Below are 24,507 nucleotides of genomic sequence, written 5' to 3'. Positions count from 1 at the left end.
AACAAACCGTGATCGGAGCTAAACAGCACTATAGTGTTCTTGGCGAGGCCGAAATCATCAAGGGCTTGCAGAATTTTTCCCACCTGAGCATCCACATATGACACTGAGGCAAAGTAGTGCTGTCGGATCTGCAGCTAAAATATGAGGGGGAAAAAACATCATGTTTGATTCTACAAGAACTGACACAGGCCTCAAATTAGCCATAACAAACCAAATGTAAATGATACACTGGTACAAAATCTCTTTTTTGGCATGGTACCTGAAAGTCTTTAGGAATGGGGCCATAAGGAAAGCTCAGATTTAACGCCTGAACATCTTCCCTCTTGCGAATGTCAGTCCAGGGGTTGTAGGCCACATCAGGAAGCTTCTTAGGAACATCTGGGTCTGGAGCCAGCGTCATACTCTCAATAGGATAGAGCTTTAGGTACTCCTATAAAAATGCAATATTTCCCAGATTTACTGACTTAACAGCTGCTCATACGCTTCACTAAAAATAAACACATACCCGTGGGATCCTGAAAGGAATATGAGGCTTATAGAAGCCAACAGCCAGGAAGAATGGATTTTGAGCGTCCTTCATAGAGTCCAGGATTCGTACGGCCTCTGCTGTATTCTCCATGTCAGGAAGGGTTCCTAAAGGCATCTCGGACACATCCACGGGACACAGTAAATTACTGTGCAGTGTGCCGTCTTTATCTTTGCAAACCTAACAGACGAATATAATAAATAGGTAATTGCGACTTTTTATCTCATAATTCTCAGAATTGTGACACAGACTCAGAATTGTGAGGTGAAACAAGTTGTTATTCCTCACAATTCTGAGTTTATCACACAATTCTAACTTTCTTTCTATAGTGAAATATAAACTTGCAATTGTGCGTGGAGATAAAAACCAAAGTCAGATCTGTGAGATTAAATAAAAACACTTTTTCATCTTTAATTTTTTGTTCTGAAACAAGCTTTCATAGGACAAAACAAAATTGTACTTTACGAATCTAACTTACTTTTTGTCCTTTTCTTTTGAAGATAACAAGTCGAATCATGCTCATGTGAACTTTTCAATTAGAAATTAAATATTACATTTTTTTAAACCATATTAATATGTTATATGTGGATAATTTTTTTATATGAAATATTTTACATTGAATGTGAGCCACTTTAACTTAAAGGGATAGTTCAACCGAAACTTAAAATTCTATCATCATTTGCTCACCCTCATATTGTTCCAAACCTGTATGAACTTCTTTCTTCTGTTGAACACAAAAGAAGATATTTTGAAAAATGTTGGTTACCAAATGACTTCCAGGGCCAATCAACTGTTTGATTCCCCATATTCTTTTGTGTTCAGCACAAGAAAGAACTTTATACAGGTTTGGAACAACCTGAAGGTAAGTAAATAATTAAAGAATTTGAATTTTTTGGCGAACTATCCCTTTAAGTATAATGTCCAACAGCATTTTTAACTCTTTTCTTTTTTATTACATTCATTATTTTACTTTTTTCGTTCATTGTATCTGAAGAAGCTCTCAAAGGATTATGTGACATATTAACCAGCAGGTGTCAGAATTGTATAAAAGTGAGAGAAATCAGAGATTATAGAGTGGTTTAAGAATGGTTTTATAATGGTGAAAGGATGACTTAAAATTATTTAAGTTGTTAAATTATTATTATCATTATAAGACCATTTAACTTAATTAAAAAACTTGCAAATAGTTTTTAATTTTTCCTCTCAATAAATAGTTTTTTTTTTTTTTTCACTTCAAATAAATTGAGTTGAATTAATTTAGCTGTACTAATATACATATATATATACACACACTTTAACAATATCAATAAACATTTTCATAAATGTTTAATTTTCTTTTTTTTTTAAGTTTGTTGCCTCGATGCAATATTGTACCACAATGGACAAATTGAAACATTTGGCATTTTCACATAGAAAAAGAAATATATTTATTGAAAATATAAAGAAATATTTCTTTCTTTAACTAGACATTTAAATAAACAAATTTATCCAGTTTTTAATGTATTCAAAGTTTCATATTTAATAAAAAGGTAACACTATACCATAGTGGAACACAAGTATTACTAAACCATCACATTATTATGTTAGCATATCAAGTTATCATATCCATCTTCATCCTCGTCTCATCTTCTCTCTCACCCTCACAGATCGTCACTATGATTTTATCTTCCTCATCACAGTATGGCCCCTCATCCTCTCCCTCATCAACTGCCAGTGCTACCGGTTTTATACCTTTCTGAAGTACTATAGAAAATGTGCAAATCATAATATATGCAGATATAGTATGTGAATTACTAAGTGCATTACAAAATCATGCAAAATTGCAAATATATTTAGATTATTCTAACTCTTTTCCTTACAATTATAATACATTTGTATTCAAACTTCTTAGGCCTGTATGGACTTTTGCTATTCCATTATGGTACAATCTTGCCTTGAGGCAACACAGTTTTTTGTTATTTTCCTAAAACATTAGATGATATATAATGTAAAGTTCTTGAAAATACTTCTTTACTTGCCAGTGAAGGTGACTCGTATGTTTGTGGGTGATTAAATGGATACAAATAAGTGAAAAATGCACTTTTCATTGGAGAAAATATGGAGCCATGTGATGTGCTGAAACAGGACACAAAATGGACCCCTGTGGGTCATGATTTGGTCTTTTTTGCACTTTCATTGATTAGTATTTGAGTTATTCTGCCCTGAGATATGTCTGATCAATAAATTAGTGTCTTATTTTATTAAAAACAAACTAAAATAGACTATGTTGCCTGAAGGCAACACCGTACCATAGAGGGACACACACACACACACACACACACACACACACACATATATATATATATATATATAAGCAGGGCAGCATAGGATTGAAAGCACAGACATTGAGGAAGTGTGTACACATATCCACACTAACTCACACACTGACCTTCCTCTTTTCGTATTTAAAAGAGGGTGGATGATACGGCGGTACAGACCAGCTGTACGGGTAATCATCCGAGTGGTTGGAGGCAATGCCTTGAAGACAAGCACGTAAAAGAGAAACATTATTAGTTTAAACATCAAACCAGACAGTTAAAACATGAAAGGGTTATAGGGCAAATCTCTTCAAAAAAGAAATGCCAAAATGAAAAAGAAAAAAAAAAACAGTTATATTTGGTATAGTTTTCAGGAGTTTGTGCATTGTGACATCATACATTCAGTACATCATGTGGTCTAGTTACCAGGATGAAAGACTTTGCCCACTGAAAAGGTACTGTATCCATTAGACTTGAAGTATTGAGGGAGTGTAGTGTAGTTTCCTGCATGAACCCTCCAGTATGAGTTGAAATCATACAGCTTTGTGGTGTCTGGTCTTCGACTTGTTAGGAAAGACACCCTACTAGGTCCACAAACAGCTTGCTTTAAAAGAACATAATAGCAATGTGCACCTGTAACTTAAATGTAACTTAACTTAAATACTTAAATGTAGTCTACTAACAAATAATACATGTTTATGTTTTTCATGACCAATATTACAACATACCTGTGCATAGGCGTTATAAAACACTGTGCTCACAGATGCTAGCTGATCAATGTTTGGTGATTTGACCACTGGATCAGAGTAGCAGCCTAAAGTTGGTCTTAAATCATCAGAAAGTAAGTACAAAATGTTGAACTGTTTGCTGTCTATTGCAAAAACATCTCGCTCCAAAACGTGTAAAATCAAAACAAACAACCACATCGGAGTATTTACAAACATTATGTTAATATATAGACCTGTATATATATAACACGATATAGTTTAAATTCAATACTATCGCATCTGCATCTTTATTTTGTGCTGTCACATGTCCAGCTACTTCCAGTGTTTTGCTTCCTGGTTTTCATAGACTGACTGTGATGAATGGGACTGGCCTTAAAGGCACAGTACACGTTTTTTCTAGCTGTCTTCTGTAGGTTCTCTTATCTGTCTACTGTAATCTCAAATAGAGAGATAATACTGTACTAAATATAAATAATAGATCTCCCGATGTTGACAACATTAAATGTTAAGTACTGATAATTTGTATGGAAAATCGTTTTAATTTCTGCATTTTACATTTGAAAGCAAATTCACGTACTTACTTTTTAATTGAATGTATAAGCTGCATTTGAAAATTAGTAGCCAATGACGATATTGTTTTTCCATTGTGGAGAAATTAACGCATGTCATATGAAAAGCAAGTGATTTTAACATTGTTCCTATTAAACCCTGCTGTAAATCCAGCTAAAACCAGTTTTTAGCTGGATTTTTCAACAGGAAAGTGTCTTGAATTCTCTTCCATTGCAATGTATATTTAACTAGGCTAATGTGAACAATGATCATAGCAATAACCTACACCGTTTATCAGCCTATTTGTTATAAGGAACACTAGGCTATAAGTTATAAAATTTGCATTAGGCCTAATATAAACAAATAAAATAAAAATGTTCATGTTCATTAATTGTACATTAACTAATGTTAACATTTGCTAAGATTTTATGCTAAGCTAATTTAGCTGTAGCTAAAAGCTGTAGAATTTTTCGTTGTTAGTAGTAGCCTATGTCAACTTAACTATTGTTAACGAATGAAACCTTTTTTGTATATTTTTATTCAGGCTATTGATACGGTTTTAGCCTAATCTTCTATCTTTCTCTTTAAGGGAGTTCCACTTTTCCATTTTGCCCCACCTTAACTCAAAAACAGAGAAACAGAAAGAGAAACCAGTTCAACTACGATCACAAGTTCACAGCATTCTGACTTGACAACAATTTCGAGTCATCATCATGGGTAAGATGAACAGTATTCAGTGTTAAATCATACATTACATAATATGATACTGTGATAGTATAGCCTATAGTAGCTAATGAATGTTCTGTTTTTAAATAATCAATTATTTATTGACTTTTTAAAGGCCCTCAGACGATACTTGTGTATTTTCTAGCATGCATTTATGGAGACGTCATGAAAATAGACACCACGGGTGCATCAGAGGCGACAGCAAAACAGGACAAATTAACCGTAAAGGGTATGACTGCTTATCTGGTGTGTTCATGTCCAGTAACCAAACTTATAACTTATATATATATATACATACACTACAGTCAATAGTTTTTAATGTTTTTGAACGAAGTCTCTTATGCTCATTAAGACTGCATTTATTTCGTAATAAATACAGAAAAAAACAATACTCTTGTGAAATATTATTACAATTTAAAAATTATGGTTTTCTATTTTAATATACTTTAAAATACAATTTATTCCTGTGATGCAAAGCTGAATTGTCAGCATCATTACTCCAGTCTTCAGTGTCACATGATCCTTCAGAAATCATTGATGCTGATTTATTATCAAACAGTTGTGCTGCTTAATATTATTTTATAACCTGTGATACTTTTTCAGGATTCTTTGATGAATAAAAAGTAAAAAAATATCAGCATTTGTACATCTTTTGTAACAATGTATACTACCATTCAAGAGTTTGGGGTCAGTATTTTTTTCCTTTCATTTTTTTGAAAGAAATTAATACTTTTATTCAGCACGGATGTGTTAAATTGATCAAAAGTGATAGTAAAGATTTATATTGTTAGAAAAGATTTATATTTTGAATAAATGCTGTTCTTTTTAACCTTTTATTCATCAATGAATCCTGAAAAACGTATCACAGGTTCCAAAAAAATATTAAGCAACACAACTGTTTTCAACATTGAAAATAACTGAGTATCAAATCATCAAATTACAATGATTTCTGAAGGATCATGTGACACTGATGTAACTGGAGTAATGATGCTGAAAATTCAGCTTTGCATCACAGAAATAAATTATATGTTAAAGTATATTAAAATAGAAAACCATAATTTTAAATTGTAATAATATTTCACAATATTATTGTTTTTTCTGTATTTATTATGAAATAAATGCAGCCTTAATGAGCATAAGAGACGTTCAAAAACATTAAAAATAGTAATGTTTCCAAACTATATATATATATATATATATATATTAACTATGATTTATTCTTTTCAAAGGTGTTGAAGCCTCCAAAAAATTGGCTGAGCACGATCTGGCCCGGATGGAGAAATACAAGAGTATAATCATTAAAGTTGGCAGAGCAAAGCAGATGGACCCGGCTGTGATTGCTGCCATCATTTCTAGAGAGTCCAGAGCCGGAGCCGCTCTGATTGATGGGTGGGGCGACCATGGCAATGCCTTTGGCCTCATGCAGGTTGGTTAGAGGAATAGTCTATCTGGGGAAAAAAAAAAAAAAACAGGATAGGGAGATCTTATGAGGGATATACGGTATGTAAGTGCACATAAGATGACATTAAGGGTGTTTAAACTAAATCTGAATATTAAATGGACATACTAATCAGAGATAATACATGCAAAGAATAAAGAAACAATGTTATATATTGTTTTGTGTTACGTAACCTAAATATAATAAGCATTCTTTGGCCTTTTTTTAGACAGTAGTTTATAAATGTTAGGATAGTTGGGAGGGATTGGGAAATTACACAATATAAATCAACCACATGAATGCAACATGTCAATGCGTGTACATAGTTTGTCAGACCATGTCTCCACCTAATGAGCAAATCTGAAGATTTGGGTTACATAAAAAGAAGATGTGGTTCTTTTTTTTTTTTCAATTATTGTGTCAACTTGATTTTCCCAACTTCCCTTTTCAAAACACCACTTCCCCTGCAATGCTTCCTTAATAGTCACAGGTTGATCCAACGTATTTATCTGTAACATAATTATGTGTTCTCTTCATTACTGATGTTTTTTTGTTTTGTTTTGTTTTGTTTTTTTCTTTTCAGGTTGACAAACGCTATCACACTCCAGTAGGTGCATGGGACAGTGAGCAGCATGTCACACAAGGAACTGAGATACTCATTGGCTCCATTAAAGAAATTAAAGCAAAGTTTCCCCAGTGGACTCAAGAGCAATGCTTTAAAGGTAGGGTTATAGTATACAGTCAGAGACCATAAATGAATGTTTTTTAAGATATTTTACCTTTTACCTTACTTTTTACCTTTTCAGAGCATAATATGTGATCACCTAGTTAGATTAAGTGAGTGTTTCATGTCTCATTTATAATGTCTGTTCCAGGGGGAATATCAGCCTACAACGCAGGTGTGAAGAACGTCCGTACATACGAGCGCATGGACGTGGGCACTACAGGTGGCGATTACTCCAATGATGTTGTGGCCCGAGCCCAGTGGTACAAAAGCAAGGGTTACTGAAGAACAGCTGTTATAATCTTTTTTATTCACTCTAAACATTATACACTGTTCTGTGCTGTTTTGTAATTTTGAGATCAAATAAAACTGACTTATTTACTCAAATCATGTGTCTTACATATAATACATTCATCTAATGAATAGTCTTTAAGCATAGCTGCTTTATTTGTTTTCATTTACTTCTCAATTGCCCTATTATTTTTCTGGTCTAAACATACACTCTAAAAAAAGTGCTATATATCACTAAAAGTGGTTCTCGGCTCGTAATCATATAGGGGAACCACTTTTGGTGTTATGTAGCACTATATTTCTAAAGGTGCTCCACAGCACCTTTGTCAAATGGTGCTATGTAGAACCTATAAGAGATGCCATATCGCATTTTATTTCTTTGACAAAAATGGTGCTAAACAGCATCAACAGTGGTTCTTTAAAGGGGCTTAACAGGTTCTTTGAACAGCATCTTAACCACCCCAAAGAACCAGTGAAGAACCACCGAAACACAAAGTGGTTCCCCTATGATTACGAGCCAAAGAACCACTTTTAGTACTATATAGAACCATGTTTTTATAGTGTACAAGGGCAAAAGTAACTTTAAAGCACAAAACCCATCAGATTTGGAAGGATGGTCCCGTGATTCATTTATGATCTGAATCCATCAGAGCTCCTGAATTAAATCATATATAGTTGCTGTCTATTTTTATGTTTATTTATCAATAGAAAATACTGTATTCATAATTGCAGTATTATACAATATAAACATTCAGACCCATACAGATAAGTTACAAAATGTTTGTAATGGAGTTGCCTCATATAAATAAACAAAATAACTACATCAAATAAAATATTAGGCAAGGAAACAAAGGTTTATACAATATTTAGTTTGACCTCCTGAGGTTGTCAATGGTTTTCTCAAGTTCAATCACCTACCCTTTACTGATACTTTGCTAAAAAAAAAAAAAAAAAACGAAATAATAATAAATCTTGCAAAGTGCTAGAGGACGGTTACCAAATTTCTAATGGGGCCTATAGCTAAAAAATCCATTTGATCAAGGAAGATGAAATTTGGCATGCTTTAATACTGGTACATGAGTTAATATTTCCAGGAAAAAAAAACTTTTCCCACAACCTTTTATTTCTCTTCATTCTCCTGCCTGCACCAGCAAAGTTAGGGATTCCACTTGTCAAGTGGCTAAACCTTTTTGAGATGAATTAAGCCTCCACCTGATAAAATGATTCACTGTGTTTGGGTGTGCTCTAATGATAAGACTGATAAAAAATAAAAAAAAAAGTATTTTTAATTTTGCAACCTTCACAGTTGCAAATTTTGCAACCTTGCATTTCTCCACACCTCAGTGAAAGAACATCTGAAGAAAAAAAAGAGAAACCACTCCCTTTGAGATCATATATAATCACATCCCGTAGCGATCTGATTTAGTGTAAAAACTCATCAAACTCAGTGATTTGCTCTCACGCAGCAGTTCTAAGTCATGGGTAAGTTAAAAAATATCAGCTGCTGAGTATTTTTATATGATATTGTCTGAATTATGAGGAAATATTTGTGACTGTAGCATTACATAAATGTGCTTCATATACATAATAATTATTTAATCATTGAAAGGGCTTCAGGTGATATTTTCCATGTTTGTTCTAGCAAACATTTATGGAGACATCATGAAAATAGACACCACCGGTGCATCAGAGAAGACAGCAAAACAAGACAAATTAACCATAAAGGGTGAGAAGAATGCATACAACTTTTGCCAAATAAACAGCTCTACATTACAGTTTATATTAACATTGATTTAAACTTGTTACAGGGGTTGAAGCCTCCAAAAAACTGGCTGAGCATGATCTGGCCCGGATGGAGAAATACAAGAGTATAATCATTAAAGTTGGCAAAGCAAAGAAGATAGAGCCGGCTGTGATTGCTGCCATCATTTCTAGAGAGTCCAGAGCCGGAGCCGCTCTGAAGGATGGGTGGGGCGACCGTGGCAATGGCTTTGGCCTCATGCAGGTTAGATCTAGTCTGTTTTGAAATATAATAATAATATGAGTCATATGAGCACAATCTAAATTAAACTAAAGCTGATTTCCCATGCATAACATTTTGACATCAGCAAGGAAACGGTGCAAATAATAAGCTGTAATAAGCATAATGATGGTGTTTCTTTCAGGTTGACAAACGATATCACACTCCAGTAGGTGCATGGGACAGTGAGCAGCATATCACACAAGGAACTGAGATACTCATTGGCTCCATTAAGGAAATTAAAGCAAAGTTTCCAAAGTGGACTCAAGAGCAATGCTTTAAAGGTAGGCTATACTCTAAGAAATAAATAAACATAAATGCATTATAGCATATATTATATTAATGTCTGTTCCAGGGGGGATATCAGCCTACAATGCTGGTGTGAAGAACGTCCGTACATACGAGCACATGGACGTAGGCACCACAGGAGATGATTACGCCAATGACGTTGTGGCCCGAGCCCAGTGGTACAATAGCAAGGGTTACTGAAGAAAATCAGTTATGAACCTGTAAAACCCTTATATTTGTGTAATGAGCACAACAATTGGCTATGATAAGTCTTCATTTTAATATTAAATCTACTAATTAGAATGCTATATAGGCTATATGTTAAGAGTTTTGGCCGTTTTCAAAATGAGTAGCCTACATTTACTGAGATGAAATAAAAGTCATTTATTTACTCAAATCATGTGTTTATTATTTACCGCAACAGTGTAATATACTCTAAAGCCACACCTCATTCTTGCTCCTGGAAGTAGCTGCAAACACAGCTTGGAACAGCTTGTTGTTCTCACCGACAGATGGCGATATTGAGCCTCATCCTGCACTCATACACAACACTGTAGAATGTCATTCGCAAAAAATCTCTGTTTCGCTTGTTTAAGGATGACCAGATATCTCTAGGATTTCTTCGCTTCGTAAGTATATGTCTACGTTAAAGCAATAATAAGAGAATTCGGTTTTATTGAGGCTTTCTGTCGGTTTTGAGCTCACTACGCTGGACAAAGCGGTTGTTTGGGAAGTTTGGGAAGCAAACATCTCCATCACTTTCCGCTAGGCAGTGAATGAATGTTATGCGAACTTTTTGTGGTGAGTAAAACCAGCGACGTGTTATCTTCTTCAGTTGTTTATGATAGAATCGCATTTTGAATAGTCAGTTGTAATGTCTGCTGTAAAACAGGATAACTTGCTCTAATAGTGCTAATATTGGTGCTCTAATAATTTAAATATTCAATGCAGTGAGCTGTCATAGTCTTGCGACGTTTTGACTTGTTTGCCTTTTTCTCAGTAGCTAATATACAATAACATAGAAATTCCGATACTGTATACTATGAGTAAGTTATCTTTTTTAATTAAATGGGGTTTTTTTTGCGCTAGTTTTTGGTTGTTGATGTTATTTCCAAGTCATGTACAGTAATCTTTGGTTACACATTTTTAAAAACCTTTGGAGAGCCACAAAATTACGATCCAGGTAGATGTTTTTGATTGGTTTAAATTTTTATATTTATATTTTCGCTTCTAGGGCTATATAAGAAATTAAAATAACGGATAGTGTTTTTAGGCTGGTATCCATACAATCAATATTGCATGTAAATATATTTTTTTTGATAAACTTTTCTCACACACACACACACACACACACACATGTTGATTGTGTGTGTGTTGATTACTGTACAGATAAAGCCTCATCATCAACGTTCTTCTCCATATGCTCAGATCAACAAAATCATTATTAGTTTGGTCTCAGAATAATGTCTCTGATTTGATGTCAGGCTATGTGCAATTAGTATTTGGAGATGTTGATATGAAATTTCAAGCAGTTTCAGTTTAGAGTCAATAGGTGTGACGTTGTAATTGATCATAAAATACTTAAATTGACTGCCAATTCATCTATATTTTCATGACCTCATATTAAAGGATTAGGTCACTTCAGATTCAAAATTTCCTGATAGTTTACTCACCCCATGTCATCCAAGATGTTTCTTTCTTTCTTCAGTAGAATTACAGTTTTTGAGGAAAACATTCTAGGATTTTTCTCCATATAGCGGACTTCAACGGCTACCAACAGGTTGGAGGTCCAAATTGCAGTTTCAGTGCAGCTTCAAAGGGCTTTACACGATCCCAGCCGAGGAATAAGAGTCTTATCTAGTGAAACGATTGGTCATTTACTAAAACATAATTAAAATTTATATACTTTTTAACCACAAATGCTCGTCTTGCACTAGCTCTACGATGCGCCATGCATTATGTAATCACGTTGGAAAGGTCACACGTGACGTAGGTGGAAGTACCAAACAAGTGTTTACAAAGCGAACAAAGCGAAGACTAAGTCAAACGGTCTTTACAAAAAAAGGTAAAACAATAATGTCAGACGATTTTGAATGAGATGGAGTTTTTCATCCTACTGCGGTACTTCTGCCTATGTCACACGTGACCTTTTCAACGTTATTATGTAGTGCATGCCGCATCGCAGAGCAGTGCAAGACAAACATTTGTGGTATATAAATTTTATTATTTTATTATTTTTTTTACAAAATGGCCGATCGTTTCACTAGATAAGACCCTTATTCCTTGTCTGGGGTCGTGTAGAGTCCTTTGAAGCTGCATTGAAACTGCAATTTGGACCTTCTCATTGGTTGCCATTGACGTCAACTATATGGAGAAAAGTCCTTGAATGTTTTCCCTCATAAACCATAATTTCTTTTCGACTGAAGAAAGAAAGACATAAATGTATTGGATGACATGGGGGTGAGTAAATTATCAGGAAATTTTTATTCGGAAGTGAACTAATCCCGTTTGAACTAATCGAAAAAAATTATGTATCACATTGCAAGGCTATACAAAATGAACTATTTAAGATATAAGGTGGTTTAAAGGGTGGATAAAGTAAAGAAAGATTTTGTAAAGAAATGGCAGTTACAGGACCTAAAATATACACAAATCTTACATGTAAGATTGTTTCCGCCATGGAACAAAAATTTAAAAAAGATAACTGCGACTTTTTATCTCACAATTCAGACATTTTTCCCCCATTGTGAGGTTATACATCATTATTTGTAATGTTTTTTTGTTTGTTTGTTTGTTTTTTTCAGAATTGCGAGATATCAACTCTCTTAATTGCGAGAAATAAAGTCAGAATGGCAAGTTGCACATTTTTTCTCTTGCAATTGCGAGTTTATATCTCACAAGTTGGACTTTCTTTTCAGAATTGCATGTTATAAACTTTTGCAATTGTGAGAAATAAAGTCAGAATTGCGTGATTTATGCCCGGTTTCACAGACTAAAATGCATGTTTGAGCTGTTTTAACTGAAAGCAACTTGTACTGGCATATCTTAAAATATGTCAGTGCCATTTTTGTCTCAAGATTCACACCAGTAATGTGTTTTTCTAAGGCACGTTTATAAAAGCTACTTAAATGTCCTAATTGAACTAAGGTCTGTGAAACCAGACCATAAACTCGCAATTCTGACTTTGTTTCTTGCAATTGTGAGTTTATATCTGTAAATTCTATAAAATCAGAATTGTGAAATAAAGTCGCAGTTTTAATTTTTTACACATTTCGTGGTGGAAATACTGACCAAAAAAATGATTGAATTTGTTACCTTGTTGAAAACGAGGTATAGTAATTGACACTCATTAACTTTCTCTGTATTTCATACAATTGTGTAAGCAGGAAAGTAGCTGAACTGTACTTTTATAAGATAATTAAACCTCTCCAAGCATGTGTTAAGAGAGCCTGTTTTGTTCTGTAAAGAATCTTTTCATAATGAGTCACGTTAATAGTCCTGTTGTGTCTGCAAAGAAACTTTGGAAAGAAAAGTGTCGTAAAACCCAGGGCGCAATTATTTCATTATTATCATCTCATTAAACTGTTAAGATACTCCATTTGGAAGTCTCCCTCCAAAAACGCCACACACCGAGTTTTAAAGAGCATGGAAAACAGGGGGATACAAAGTTAACTGGTCACCGATCAGCTGAATAGGCTGTGTTCATTGGTCAAGCTGTGTGGACCCAGCTGGATGCTTTTTATTGTAACGGTGAAGGCCTTAACGGACACATGGAGAGCTCGGCCTGCTCATGGCTTTGTTTTAGAAGTTCTTTCTCAGGAAAGGATAGACTTTGCATGGTGAGAGGAACTTATATATTCATCTTATAAGTTATTTCGAAACATCAATCCACACATCCCGCTTTTCAGGCCTCTGAGCTGAGGGGTATCATTTCTTGGGTTATTTACAGTTTGGCATACATGGCCTTAATTAGAGTGTGGGGTAGAGCGCTGCCTCAGAAGATGTGTTCCAGATGTGGGCTGGAATTCAGAGCTTTGAAAAGAAAAGAAACAGTGCTCTGCAGGAGATGCCTAAAGAAACTTGAGTCAGAGAAAAGTGTTGAAGGGAATTGACAAGGTGGGGGGACTATGTCTATGTCTTTAAAAGAAATGTAGTCAAATTTGTTTTGGCTGATTCTGTGATTGGATGCTTGATCATATTGAGTGTTGGTTGTATTATCACCATTATCACCTGTGACAACCTGTGCCAAATTCAGAAATGTAAAAATAATGATTTTAGTTTAAAATTCACATGGAAAAGTATTTTGGAAAACTAGACACTAACACTACCATTTGTGGTTGGAAAGACTTTTGAAAGTTTTTTTTTTTTTAAATTTATTTATCAAAAATACAGTAAAACAGTATTATAATGAAATTGTTACAATTTAAAATAACTGTTTTCTATTTGAATATATTTAATGCAAAGCTGAATTTTCAGTCTTCAGTGTCACATGATCCTTCAGAAATCATTCTAATATGATGATTTGCTGCTCAAGAAACATTTCTTATCATGATCAATGTTGAAAACAGTTGTGCTGCTTAATATTTTTGTGGAAACCATTATACTCCTTTTTTCAAGATTCTTTAAAGACTAGAAAGTTCAGAAAACAGCATTTATCTGAAATAGAAATCTTTTGTAACATTATAAATGTGTTTACTGTCACTTTTGATCAAATTAATTCATCCATGCTGAATAAAAATAAGAAAGAAAGAAAATAAAAAAAAATAGTACTAACCGCAAACCCTTGAATGGTGGTGTATAAGTGATCCTTGATGCTGTAACAAGTTTCTTTTAACTCTCTTATCATTTGGAATCAAAAGGATGCATAATGATTATAAAAGAATTGTAGCAATTATGACATGTCATGTGGTGTGATGTCACTGACATACTACATGACATCAGCTTTCGAAAAGTATTTAACTATCCAAATATGAAGAAGGCTGTGGAGGGAAGTCAAGGACATTTGATAGAGAAGGTTTTGCTGATTAGCAGGCAACCGCATACAATGACTGAATCTACTGATAATACTGAGCGCTATGGCCCTTTTGAGGAACCATATGCCTGAAACAAAATATGGGTTTCTTCAGGGGCAGAGCAAAAAGGTCTCAGGAAATACCAACCTGGCTTTTTTCATGAGGAAAACTGACTGACATTCCACCCAGCATTGAGAAAGAGAACTGTAGGACATAGACGTTCTGTTCACCATATGTGTGAGGTAAAAATAAAGGGGTTTGACAGCCTTTACTGAATGTGAACTTGATGTGTCTGGCTACCTATAATGGTCTAAGCAGTTTAGAAAGAAGGAAGAATCTCCCCATACCCCTACAGGAAGAAAATACTTTTTCAAAATCCAGCATTTGCCATTGTTTGTGTTTAAGGAATCGCTTGGCGGAAAGCTTTGTTTACACTTTTGCTGGATACTCCTACACGATTTGCCTGAGGGAGAAGGAAAATATTCAAAACTGGAAGGAAGGCGAATCATTTGTATGCAGTGAAGACATATGGTTTGAGGTTGTGTGTACACCTTATTTTCTAAAGAAAACAAGGTAAATGATGAATGTCGTGTCACTAAAATGGCCGGTCACTTCCGTTAGAGATCGGATTGACTAAATCTGTCATTTTCAGTCTGCTGAAGCTTGCTCTTTAAAAGTCGTCATCTTTCTCCTAAAGTAAACAAGTATTTTTATTTACCAACATGAAAATGTGCACTAAACCACTCAATTCATATGGATTAGTTTTACGATCTCTTTATGAACTTTTTGAAGCGTCAAAGTGGTAGTTTTGTAGCTGTCTATGGAGGGACAGAAAGCTCTCAGATTTAATTTGTGTTCCGTTTGGAACGAAATGAGGGTAAGCAATTAATTACAGAATTTTCATGTTTGGGTGAACTAACCCTTTAAGCTAAGACATATTGAGCAGTAAGTGCTACGTTTCCACTACTACACTATTAAAACAAAAAGGTTCTTTGCTGGCATTGATGGTTCCATGAAGAACCTTTAAATTCTTTATAGTGGAAAAAGGTTCTTCAGATTAATGAAATGTTCTTTACACTAAGAAAAATGGTTCTTTTTAAAGACTGTTCACTGAAATGTTATTTGGTGAACCCAAACATTTTTCTTCTATGGCAGCTTTTGGAACCTTTGTCTTTAAGTGTGTAACCTGATTACTTTACTAAATATTGGATAAAAATGTTACTAATGATTTATTCAAACTGTTGCCGTCAGCTGACTGGCTTTCCAACCCCCTTCGTGGGCCAGAATGAGCCTCCCTCAGACACGAGGGTGGTATCTCCTCAGGGAGCTGCCCTGTCTAATTATCAAATGACACCTAGTCTGTCGGCAGTAAGCTGCTGGGCTGAGACAATAGTAGCCGATTCTCTGGATTAGGTGACGGGGGTTGGAGAGGGACGGGAGGGGGAATCCAAGAGGAAGAGACAGAGAGCATGCTCAGTCCTGAGGACAGGCTACTGGAGCACACATGTACCTTCCCTGTGAATGATACACATTCTCAGTCATAAGCTTCTTCTCTTTTTTTTACAAACACCCCATGTGAAGATATGAGAAAGGAGATATTGGTGATTTGACAAAACTGGTGTAAAGATTCACTTTGGACCTTGATCAGATTCTGACAAAGGATGCACTAAGGAAACTCTTGAACTTTGACGCCATGTCTCGACTTTACAGCTGCTTTGGGGAAAAAAAGTAAGTTGGAACCTTTTGTTTATGTGAAAACTTCATCTAAACTTATCTCTTGTTAACATGCTTGAGTTTGAGTTTTAGTCATTGTTGCATATACAACTCTTTTAGTGAAATTGTTTATTAGTGGAACACTGATAAAAATTGTTGTATTTGGTATGACTACATACTTCACTCGAAGCAGTTTTTACTCTAATGTTTCTGTTGTGTGTTCTATAATAGCTTCTTAGATGAACTCACTCAATTAGAGTCTCTTTAAAAGCTCTTCTATCTAATGGTCTCATGACATGTCCAACAAGACCCTACTCATCACCACCGGTTGGTATTCCAAGACCGCTGAGAGAACATGTTGTTTACCATTGGGTTTCGTCCAGATTCTTTGCAAGTTTAGAGAAGAGACTGTCTTGTGTACCATTTCTTTTTACTGAATTTGCCTTTTATTATTGTTTATTCTAGTCCAGCCCCCCAGAGACTAGATTAATGTACAATAAGAGAGTTTGGACCAGTTATTGAGACATAATGTTCCATATTCAGATATAAATGTCAAATGTGCCTTTGCAAAGGTTTTTTTTTTTTTAATGCTTGGACTGGAACCAGCTTCATCCTTACATTCTGATCTACCTCCATTTTCACACCATTTATGGTCCTTGCGCTCCTGTGAGAGTGCTGCTTTGTTTGTATCTACACAGTATATCTATTTGGCAAGGAACTTGAGCCATCTCATGAAATAAGAGTCCAAATGTTAATGTTCGGACCCCTTTCGTGTTGACCTCTGTGTTTTCTCTGAGCTTATTGATGTTGAACCCAAACTCTTCCTTGTTTCTCATCATCTTGTGCTGTCGATGAGGTTGTAGTTTTTTTAGCATGCTTCTGCTTTTTTTAAGACCTGAAATTTCTTAAAATTATTCTTAATCAGTGAGAGACTGATTTGTTAAAGTGTGAGCTAGTTAAATTTGCATATTGTGGAGAATGGGGTGGGATGTGTACATTCTGTTTTAAACGTTTTTCTAATCCTGATATAGAATCCTGACATTTTAAGCATAAGTAAAAGGTTGCGTGTCTTACACCACTCTTCTTTACTCTGTAAAACATTTCTGCTGTGGTTTACTTATGTATTCTCTAATAATGAATCATCTGGTATCAGATAGCCAGAAAGCTTTGCTCTTTCTCTACTGGTTTAGTTACAGCTTAAAAAAGTTTTGTACTTTGTGGTTAAAGTTCAGAAGAACCACATAAGTACAGATGGTTTTGTAGTATGTCTAGATTTATGCTGTCCCTGCTATGAGTTTTTAAACCATCAATCAATACGAACAGCAAAGGCCTTTCAAACACAGCTCATTGAGTCTATGCAGTAATATTGCCTAAAATATCTTCCTGAATGGAAAAACATCTTTAAAGATAATTCAGAGCTCGATAAATGTTCTGTGTCTGTAATTATAGGGTACTTTAAATAAACAGCATTTTTATTCACAAAAAGCTCCCCCATTTTGTGTCTAATGTTTGTGTCATACTTAAAGTCTAAGTAAAACTGGTGTACATTTACCAAAAAAAATAAAAATGCTAAGTACAAATTCCATCTTTTGGAAGTCTAATGTGATTGCAAATGGTTCTTTTCCTCTTCATGAGGAACTAATTTAATTTAAACTTGAGGAACTAATTTAATTTAATTTTGCTAGATGTTGGGATCTAACCAAAAATAACTTGCTCATCAGTACTATTATGAAGGTGTGGTGGCTGTTTAAATGAGAAAAATAAAATGAAAATCTCAGAAGATTGCTTTCATTTTGCTCCTGCCCTATAATAAAACTGCAAGGGAACAGAATTAGACCTCATTGTTAGGTAAGACAAATTTTGTTAGCCCAGTAAATGTTTTAGGACGTTCTTTCTCTTCAAATATAAGTTAAGGAATGAGATGGGGATGGTCTCCACTTTAGCTAATGTTGTCAACCGATTGAGCCAAATGGTGACTGCAGCTGGTTTAATAAACTCATTAGTGTAGTTTACTCCAGGTTTCTCTCTGCCTAAAGAATGTGCAGAGTAAAACTTACAATAATTTAATACATTACCATTCAAAAGTTTGGGGTCTGTAAGAATTTTATTCAGCAATAAGGCATTAAGTTGATAAAAAAAGACAGTATAAAGACATTACAAAAAATGCTATTCTCTATATAATTTACATTTTAAAATATATTTTAAATTGTAATATTTTATGTTATATTTTTGATTAAATTGGTGAGAATAAGAGATTTCTTTATAAACATTACAAAATCTCACAGACTCTAAACTTTTTAACAGCAGTGTGTTTAGATAGACTTTAGTAAGAGTCAACAACATAATTAGACACTCATTTTTCACTTTATTTCTTGATGTGCTCTTTTGCCAAGTCTACACTGGTTCAGACATCAAAGTGATTGATTTACGTTCTCATCAGATATGTCATCCACTTAAACTAATGTCTGGAGAAAGCACCACTGTCTTTTCAGCCTGAGAAGAGAACATAATTTTGACATTTTCTTTGAGGTACTCGGCAAATGGTGTGACTTGAGGGAGTCCATCACTACATTAAAGTTGTTGTTGTTGAAGTGTGGTTCCCCACTGAGACCCGTGGATAAGCTCAGGTCTAATCCAGTATTGCATAAGATGACTCTGATCGTCAGGATGTTGAATGACGAAGGCTGGCATTTAAATAACTTAACTCATCAATCATCATTTTAGTGAAGAGTTGCAGTTGTTTTTTTGTTGTTGTTGTTGTTGATTCTTTTCATTTTTATACTATATTAAATAATGTTTATTAGTGACTTACTATTATGTTTTTAGTAGCTGATAGAAAGAATGAAATGAAAGTATATAATTTATATAATTTAAAATATTTAATTATATATAGAAGTGTGCGGAAAAGGCAAAATGTCTAATATCAACCTGATAAATTAAAAAATCTATATGGTACACACACATACATATATATATATATATATATATATATATATATAAGTTAATTTTTTAAAACGGTAATAATTTAACAACACTGTTAAATGTAATTTGTTGCAAATCTCAAAATGAACATCAATTTTCAGTACTGTACATTACAATGCTGTGATGTTGAAAATAATTTATTTTTAGGTTTTAGTATTTTATTGTTTATATCATTGAATTTTAATATTGACACTTTATCTGTTTATAATGGAAATAATTATTGACCTGTATGTATTTTCCTCAATTCTAATATTGGTGAATACCAACAGAAAACTGTTAAAATATTTACACATATTTTACACAATATTTGATAATTTTACAATAAATACTGACAACAGAAAATGTGCACTGCACTTATATGCACACACACACATACTGTCAGTTTGAACTGACACTAGCTTGAATTACCACATGTCTCATTCATCCACAATGGCACAGTTATTGGCTCGTGCCAATATTCTCAAAATAGCCGAATATCGGCCTGGACTAAATATCAGTCACTAGGTTCATAGTAGTCTTGATTATTCCTCACCCTTTGCTACTGACATAATTCACACTGTGCATTTAAAGTATTTTGTTTAACAAAAGCAAGTTTTGTATATGCGCATATAAATATGTACAGTTTTCTGTCTGATAACTCTCTAAAAACAAAATGTTTGAAGCTAACACAGCATGCTTGCTAATATTTTCTGCTTGAACGCTTCTCTCCACTAATTCTCACTCTTTCTTTCTTTCTCTTATTCCTCGCTTCCTCCCCCCTGTCCAAAAGTTAAGACATGAAACGTCGGACGTCATCACAGATCTCTGGCGTTGGAGGCAGTCCAAGGTCAGTCCATTAGTCCCTGTAGAGCTCTGAACGACCTCTCTGCTATCATAGTCACGCACTGGCTAATGATAAGGACTTTTTAGTCAGAAGAGACTCTTGCAAAAGAGGTCAGTTTGGTTTGCCTGCTTTTAAGCAGCTCATCCAAAATGTAAATTCTATCATCATCTATGCATACTTAAGTCTTTCCAAACCAGGATGACTTTCTTGCATCCTTGGAACGCAAATTCTTTGCATCCAGGCTGCTCTTTTCTAGTGGATTATAAAAGCATTCTGCTTAAATCATACAACTATACTACAAATTTTCAGATGTCATACAATAGCTCCATGTAAGGAACAAACGGAAATTGAAGTCTTTTTAGTAGGGCTGCACAACGATTAATCGCGATTAATCGCTTGCAAAATAAAAGTCTGTGTTACGTAATATATGTGTGTTCTGTGTATAATAATTATGTATATATAAATACATGCACATACATGTATAAATTTAAGTAATATATACATGTATAAATAAATATACATATTTATATATATTTTATATTACATATAAATATTTTATATATAAATATATTTTTTTGTATGCATGTATTTATATATACATAATTATTATACACAGAACACACACATATATTACGTAACACAGCCTTTTATTTTGCAAACGATTAATCGTTTAAGCCATCACCTGCTTTCAAATGGAGCGGCATTTAATAGACAGAGCTGTAGTTCACTGACAAGCCATGCAATATCACGTTCATTATCGAAGACGATTCATCTGCGATATGAACGCAATATTGCGTGGCTTGTCAGTGATCGGTAATCAGGGAACCAGCTTTACTGACGAAATGTGCGTGAAAATCGCATGCGATATATTGGTCAGCCCTAGTTTCAAATTTAAATTTGAAACACTAAAAACCATCCCATCTGCCACAGCTCTCAAATGTTTTTCAAAATTTTACGGGCTAGGATAAATAAAGGTGCCGTGACATTAGCAAAATTTTGGCAATATTTCGAAGGCAAAAAAAATGGCACAAAAGTCACTTTTACACCAGCCTTTCTGTTGATCAACACAGCGATTCTGTGCGACTGGTTTGAAGGTTTTTACGAAATCTGCATGGACAAGCCTTTCCCCTTCACAGAATTCCTAATCGTATAGATTGGACTATCGTCTCTGATGCGGTTATGCTCACGTGAGGTTGCTATGCTGAGCGGTCACGAAAGCATTGCAGTTTAAAAACAAGTGGTTGAAGTTAAGCCATTGAAGCTCAATTAGCAGCGAAAGACAACTCATTTCAGCATATGCGCACACTCTCTGAGAGACTGTTTCTCAGGGCTGTATGCTCATAGAGCGTGTGAGGACAGAACTGAGTGGTTTTTTGCCACCTAATTGGGCTTGAACGGTTAAATACACATTTTCGAGGCTCAGAAACTCTGTGTAAACGACAGGCGTAACCGTAGCAAAAGTTATTATTTTAAAACGAAAATGCACTAGTGTAAACAGCCTAAAATTCACAGAACAACAGTACATGTGACTGTCACTGCACCTTAACTGAATCCCAAAAATAGATTTTTTTTTACAGTATTCAAGGCTAAAGTGTGTAATTTCTGTGTCGCTAGTGCCAACAAGCAGGAATGCACAACTTAATGACTGTTTTCAAACAGGTTTCCTGAACATGTGGTGTTTCTGGGATTGGTCAGACAAACAGATAGTCCCACGGCCTCCCTAAACTCATGCCATTGGTTGACTCACTTTTTTGTTAGGTTGATGCTCAAACAAACAGACCAATATTTTGATAGTGTTTTTACATTTCAGGGGAACAAACCTATTGATGGCTTACTTATAGTTCTCTCTGCACTGGGATGGAAGAAAGTATTTAAAGGGTTAGTTCACTCCAAAATGAAAATTATATCATTAATTACTCACAAGACTCAAAAAGTCTTATGAGTTTGGAATGACATGAGGGTAATTAATGAAAGAAATTTCATTTTGGGGTGAACTAATGCTTTAATAAACATCAAAAAAATGACACACTTTACCTTTAGTAGACTGACTGTTAATTTTATTGTAAAATACTAAATCAGTGGCAAAACTTTATTGATAATGAAACATGTTTACTGGTTTAGAGACTTTCACAAGCTAAAAGTAACCAAAGTACTTTGGATTGTACTATTCTTTTTAGCCCCTTATGTACATTGGTAGTTAATTATTATCATACTCTACTCTAAGTATCACTGAACTGGTACACTGAAACTGTCACAGTACTGGGTTGTTTTCTTTGTGACCTAAAACTGTCTGTGAAGGAGAAGTGTGGACACAAGACCAGCTGTGTGAACAATCACATGTGGTCCTTCATCCAGAGTTTGTCACAAGCCGCCACACAATGCTGACCTGAAAGGGGTCAAAGAGTTTCTGGATTTTAAAAAATTCTAGAAAAGTGCTATTGCTATGGTACTTTCTCAAAGAAAATTACAATCCTTCAACTATATGTTTGTGGGAAAGGAGTGAAAATCCTGGAAGTGGAGCTGCATAGAACAATCATTTAATTGCTCAACTGTTTCAAAAGAAACACACAGATCTGATCTGATCATAATGGTGTCACAAAACCTGCATACTTTTCATATTCTCACCCTTAGGCAATAACTGGAAGTGTTTTCATTGTGACTTACATTATGAATATCCTCATGATCAGTGCTTTATGGTGTGTGTCTGTGCTTTAGCCGTGACTGTTCTTTGTATCTGTGGTTTTTCTTGTCTTGTTTTCTCATACACCAACATAAGCTATCTGTGAATCACTCGTCTGTGAATGTGAAGCATTATATACACTTCTTCCCCTGAGATAGAAAGAGGAAATGAATGAGCGCTATCTGATGACCTTGAGTATGGTCATCCATGTGCTCTGATGTCACATCAGCCCCCCTCTAACCATTACAACAAATCTGCACAACCCCTTCTAACAAATTAAGTATCACCAGAAACTGCAAATCTGGTCTTTGTTAAGCAGTAGAAGACAGATAGTACTTGCATGCAGGGGTAAGGATGATTGTTTCTCATTAGATGACTGCTGTTATTTGGTCTCATGTGATGTTCAGCACACAGTTAACATGAATGTTCTGAATGTCTGTTACATTGACTTCTTGTGTAAAATGCATAAGTGAAACTAAATTGGTGCTTGCCTGTGCAGAAGTTACTTAGGTGTTGCAAGTTTGTATAAGAGTATTAGTTTCTTTCAAAAAAACAACAAAAAATCCTACTGATTGAAAGTTTTGAACGTAGTGTGTCTCATGTTTCTCCTTCATTGATGGTTGTTTTATCATCCATCAGGTGAAATAGGTCTAATCCGTTAGAAAAGTAATACTGTAGTACATCTCTTCTCAATCAGCTGTACGATTCAAGGTATCAAAAAGTGTCATGTCTGTAGTGCAGGACGAGTCTCTCTGAATAACACTATTAAGGGCTTAGGGTTTGGTCACTAAAGAGGAGAAAAATGACCAAGAGCATGTTGATTGTGCTTGAATTGTGAAATAGCCTCTTTTTGTATTGCTGATGAATGTGAATATAAATGATATTTGGCTCGGCTGCTCTGTGTCTTTGTTCAGCAATGTTTGGATTGGCAGACATGTTGAAGGTGTGAGCTAGATGGAACTCGACTTGAGTTTCTTTTTTATTCTGCTCTCGCAGATGTACTTTGGTACATTGTTCCCTGCTTTGAATAGTTATTTTTGATTGTCTTCTGCACTGTATAAACAAAAGTGTCAGTACAATGTTATTTTTAAAATAATCTTCAAAACATGCAAATTATATTTTTATAGGCAAATGAGAGGGTTCCTACACATTTGGAACGGTATGGATTTTGAATTGTGTAATTTCCAGGTCTGGATAAGTATGGATGAGTATGGATGGATTTCCAGACTATTGCCCCTATTCAGTTTTCTACAATATACATTTCTGAAAATTTATAAAAATGTATCATCCAAGCCAGAGTTTAATGACAAAAATTTAGTGATCATTTTGTGATTGTCAAACATGACTGAATAAATTCAAGCCAAACATTTTCATTATGCAAAAGTGTCATATACCATAAGTATATAATAATTTCATTATACCATAAGTGAGTCTCTTTTGAACTTCACTAAAAGAATATTTACTCAAATGCCACTCAAACTAGTCTGGGTAAACCCAGCCTGATCTGCCAGCGATTTGATTTCGCTCGGCAACTCAGTCTGGAAACCCATGCATTCATTTCTGCTGCGCTGTTACACTTTTGTGGGAACCAATCACAGACTGGCTTATCCACCTTGCTCGCTATTGGCGGGAATAACACGATGACGATAGAGAAGCGACGGCAAGCAGCTTTCAATCTCTGATCTACCCGTCTCTTGCACGACCGTCACT

The 24,507-nt window shown here is 34.8% G+C and overlaps 4 protein-coding genes across 12 annotated transcripts in view; 3 read left to right on the top strand and 1 right to left on the bottom strand.

Annotated features, from left to right (window-relative positions):
* ids (iduronate 2-sulfatase) overlaps positions 1 to 4,812 on the bottom strand; it is a 14,353-nt gene extending 9,541 nt beyond the window's left edge. The window contains exons 1-7 of one of the 3 annotated variants that reach the window (XM_067381619.1): positions 4,133 to 4,812; positions 3,552 to 3,648; positions 3,250 to 3,427; positions 2,955 to 3,043; positions 506 to 706; positions 260 to 430; positions 8 to 134 (exon numbers count right to left, since the gene is read on the bottom strand). In XM_067381619.1, coding sequence (XP_067237720.1) covers positions 8 to 134; positions 260 to 430; positions 506 to 706; positions 2,955 to 3,043; positions 3,250 to 3,427; positions 3,552 to 3,648; positions 4,133 to 4,158 — 889 coding nt within the window. In that variant the 5' untranslated portion in view covers positions 4,159 to 4,812. Of the gene's footprint in view, positions 1 to 7; positions 135 to 259; positions 431 to 505; positions 707 to 2,954; positions 3,044 to 3,249; positions 3,428 to 3,551; positions 3,943 to 4,132 lie in introns of those variants that run through there. The other 2 variants (XM_067381533.1, XM_067381709.1) reach the window with 2 other exon arrangements.
* On the top strand, positions 4,690 to 7,370 carry LOC137017480 (lysozyme g-like). The gene is made up of 5 exons (XM_067381838.1): positions 4,690 to 4,817; positions 4,942 to 5,055; positions 6,056 to 6,252; positions 6,848 to 6,986; positions 7,140 to 7,370. The coding sequence occupies exons 1-5, from the start codon at positions 4,814 to 4,816 to the stop codon at positions 7,271 to 7,273; spliced, it is 588 nt and encodes a 195-aa protein (XP_067237939.1). The 5' UTR covers positions 4,690 to 4,813; the 3' UTR covers positions 7,274 to 7,370.
* A 1,317-nt stretch (positions 7,371 to 8,687) lies between these two features.
* On the top strand, positions 8,688 to 9,978 carry LOC137017552 (lysozyme g-like). Its single transcript, XM_067381964.1, has 5 exons — positions 8,688 to 8,761; positions 8,922 to 9,005; positions 9,088 to 9,284; positions 9,445 to 9,583; positions 9,655 to 9,978. The coding sequence occupies exons 1-5, from the start codon at positions 8,758 to 8,760 to the stop codon at positions 9,786 to 9,788; spliced, it is 558 nt and encodes a 185-aa protein (XP_067238065.1). The 5' UTR covers positions 8,688 to 8,757; the 3' UTR covers positions 9,789 to 9,978.
* Positions 9,979 to 10,101: 123 nt separating this feature from the next.
* The window catches only part of zgc:66433 (uncharacterized protein LOC321250 homolog), a 48,834-nt gene continuing 34,428 nt past the window's right edge, over positions 10,102 to 24,507 (top strand). For 2 of the 7 annotated variants that reach the window (XM_067380843.1, XM_067381399.1), the window contains exons 1-2: positions 10,115 to 10,388; positions 20,064 to 20,120. In XM_067380843.1, coding sequence (XP_067236944.1) covers positions 20,071 to 20,120 — 50 coding nt within the window. In that variant the 5' untranslated portion in view covers positions 10,115 to 10,388; positions 20,064 to 20,070. Of the gene's footprint in view, positions 10,389 to 15,980; positions 16,328 to 20,063; positions 20,121 to 23,103; positions 23,146 to 24,507 lie in introns of those variants that run through there. The other 5 variants (XM_067380923.1, XM_067381233.1, XM_067381155.1 and 2 more) reach the window with 5 other exon arrangements.

This window comes from Chanodichthys erythropterus, chromosome 1 (genome assembly GCF_024489055.1).
Source record: "Chanodichthys erythropterus isolate Z2021 chromosome 1, ASM2448905v1, whole genome shotgun sequence".
In the NCBI taxonomy this organism is placed as follows: Eukaryota; Metazoa; Chordata; class Actinopteri; order Cypriniformes; family Xenocyprididae; genus Chanodichthys; species Chanodichthys erythropterus.
This window is presented reverse-complemented; position numbering and strand designations above follow the sequence as displayed.

Excerpts from the sequence above, each read along its gene's own strand:
- LOC137017480 (XM_067381838.1), top strand. Across the intron at positions 6,253-6,847 it reads ATGCCTTTGGCCTCATGCAG|GTTGACAAACGCTATCACAC; the intron begins GTTGGTTAGAGG and ends TTTTCTTTTCAG. Across the intron at positions 6,987-7,139 it reads TCAAGAGCAATGCTTTAAAG|GGGGAATATCAGCCTACAAC; the intron begins GTAGGGTTATAG and ends TGTCTGTTCCAG.
- LOC137017552 (XM_067381964.1), top strand. Across the intron at positions 9,006-9,087 it reads AGACAAATTAACCATAAAGG|GGGTTGAAGCCTCCAAAAAA; the intron begins GTGAGAAGAATG and ends AACTTGTTACAG. Across the intron at positions 9,285-9,444 it reads ATGGCTTTGGCCTCATGCAG|GTTGACAAACGATATCACAC; the intron begins GTTAGATCTAGT and ends TGTTTCTTTCAG.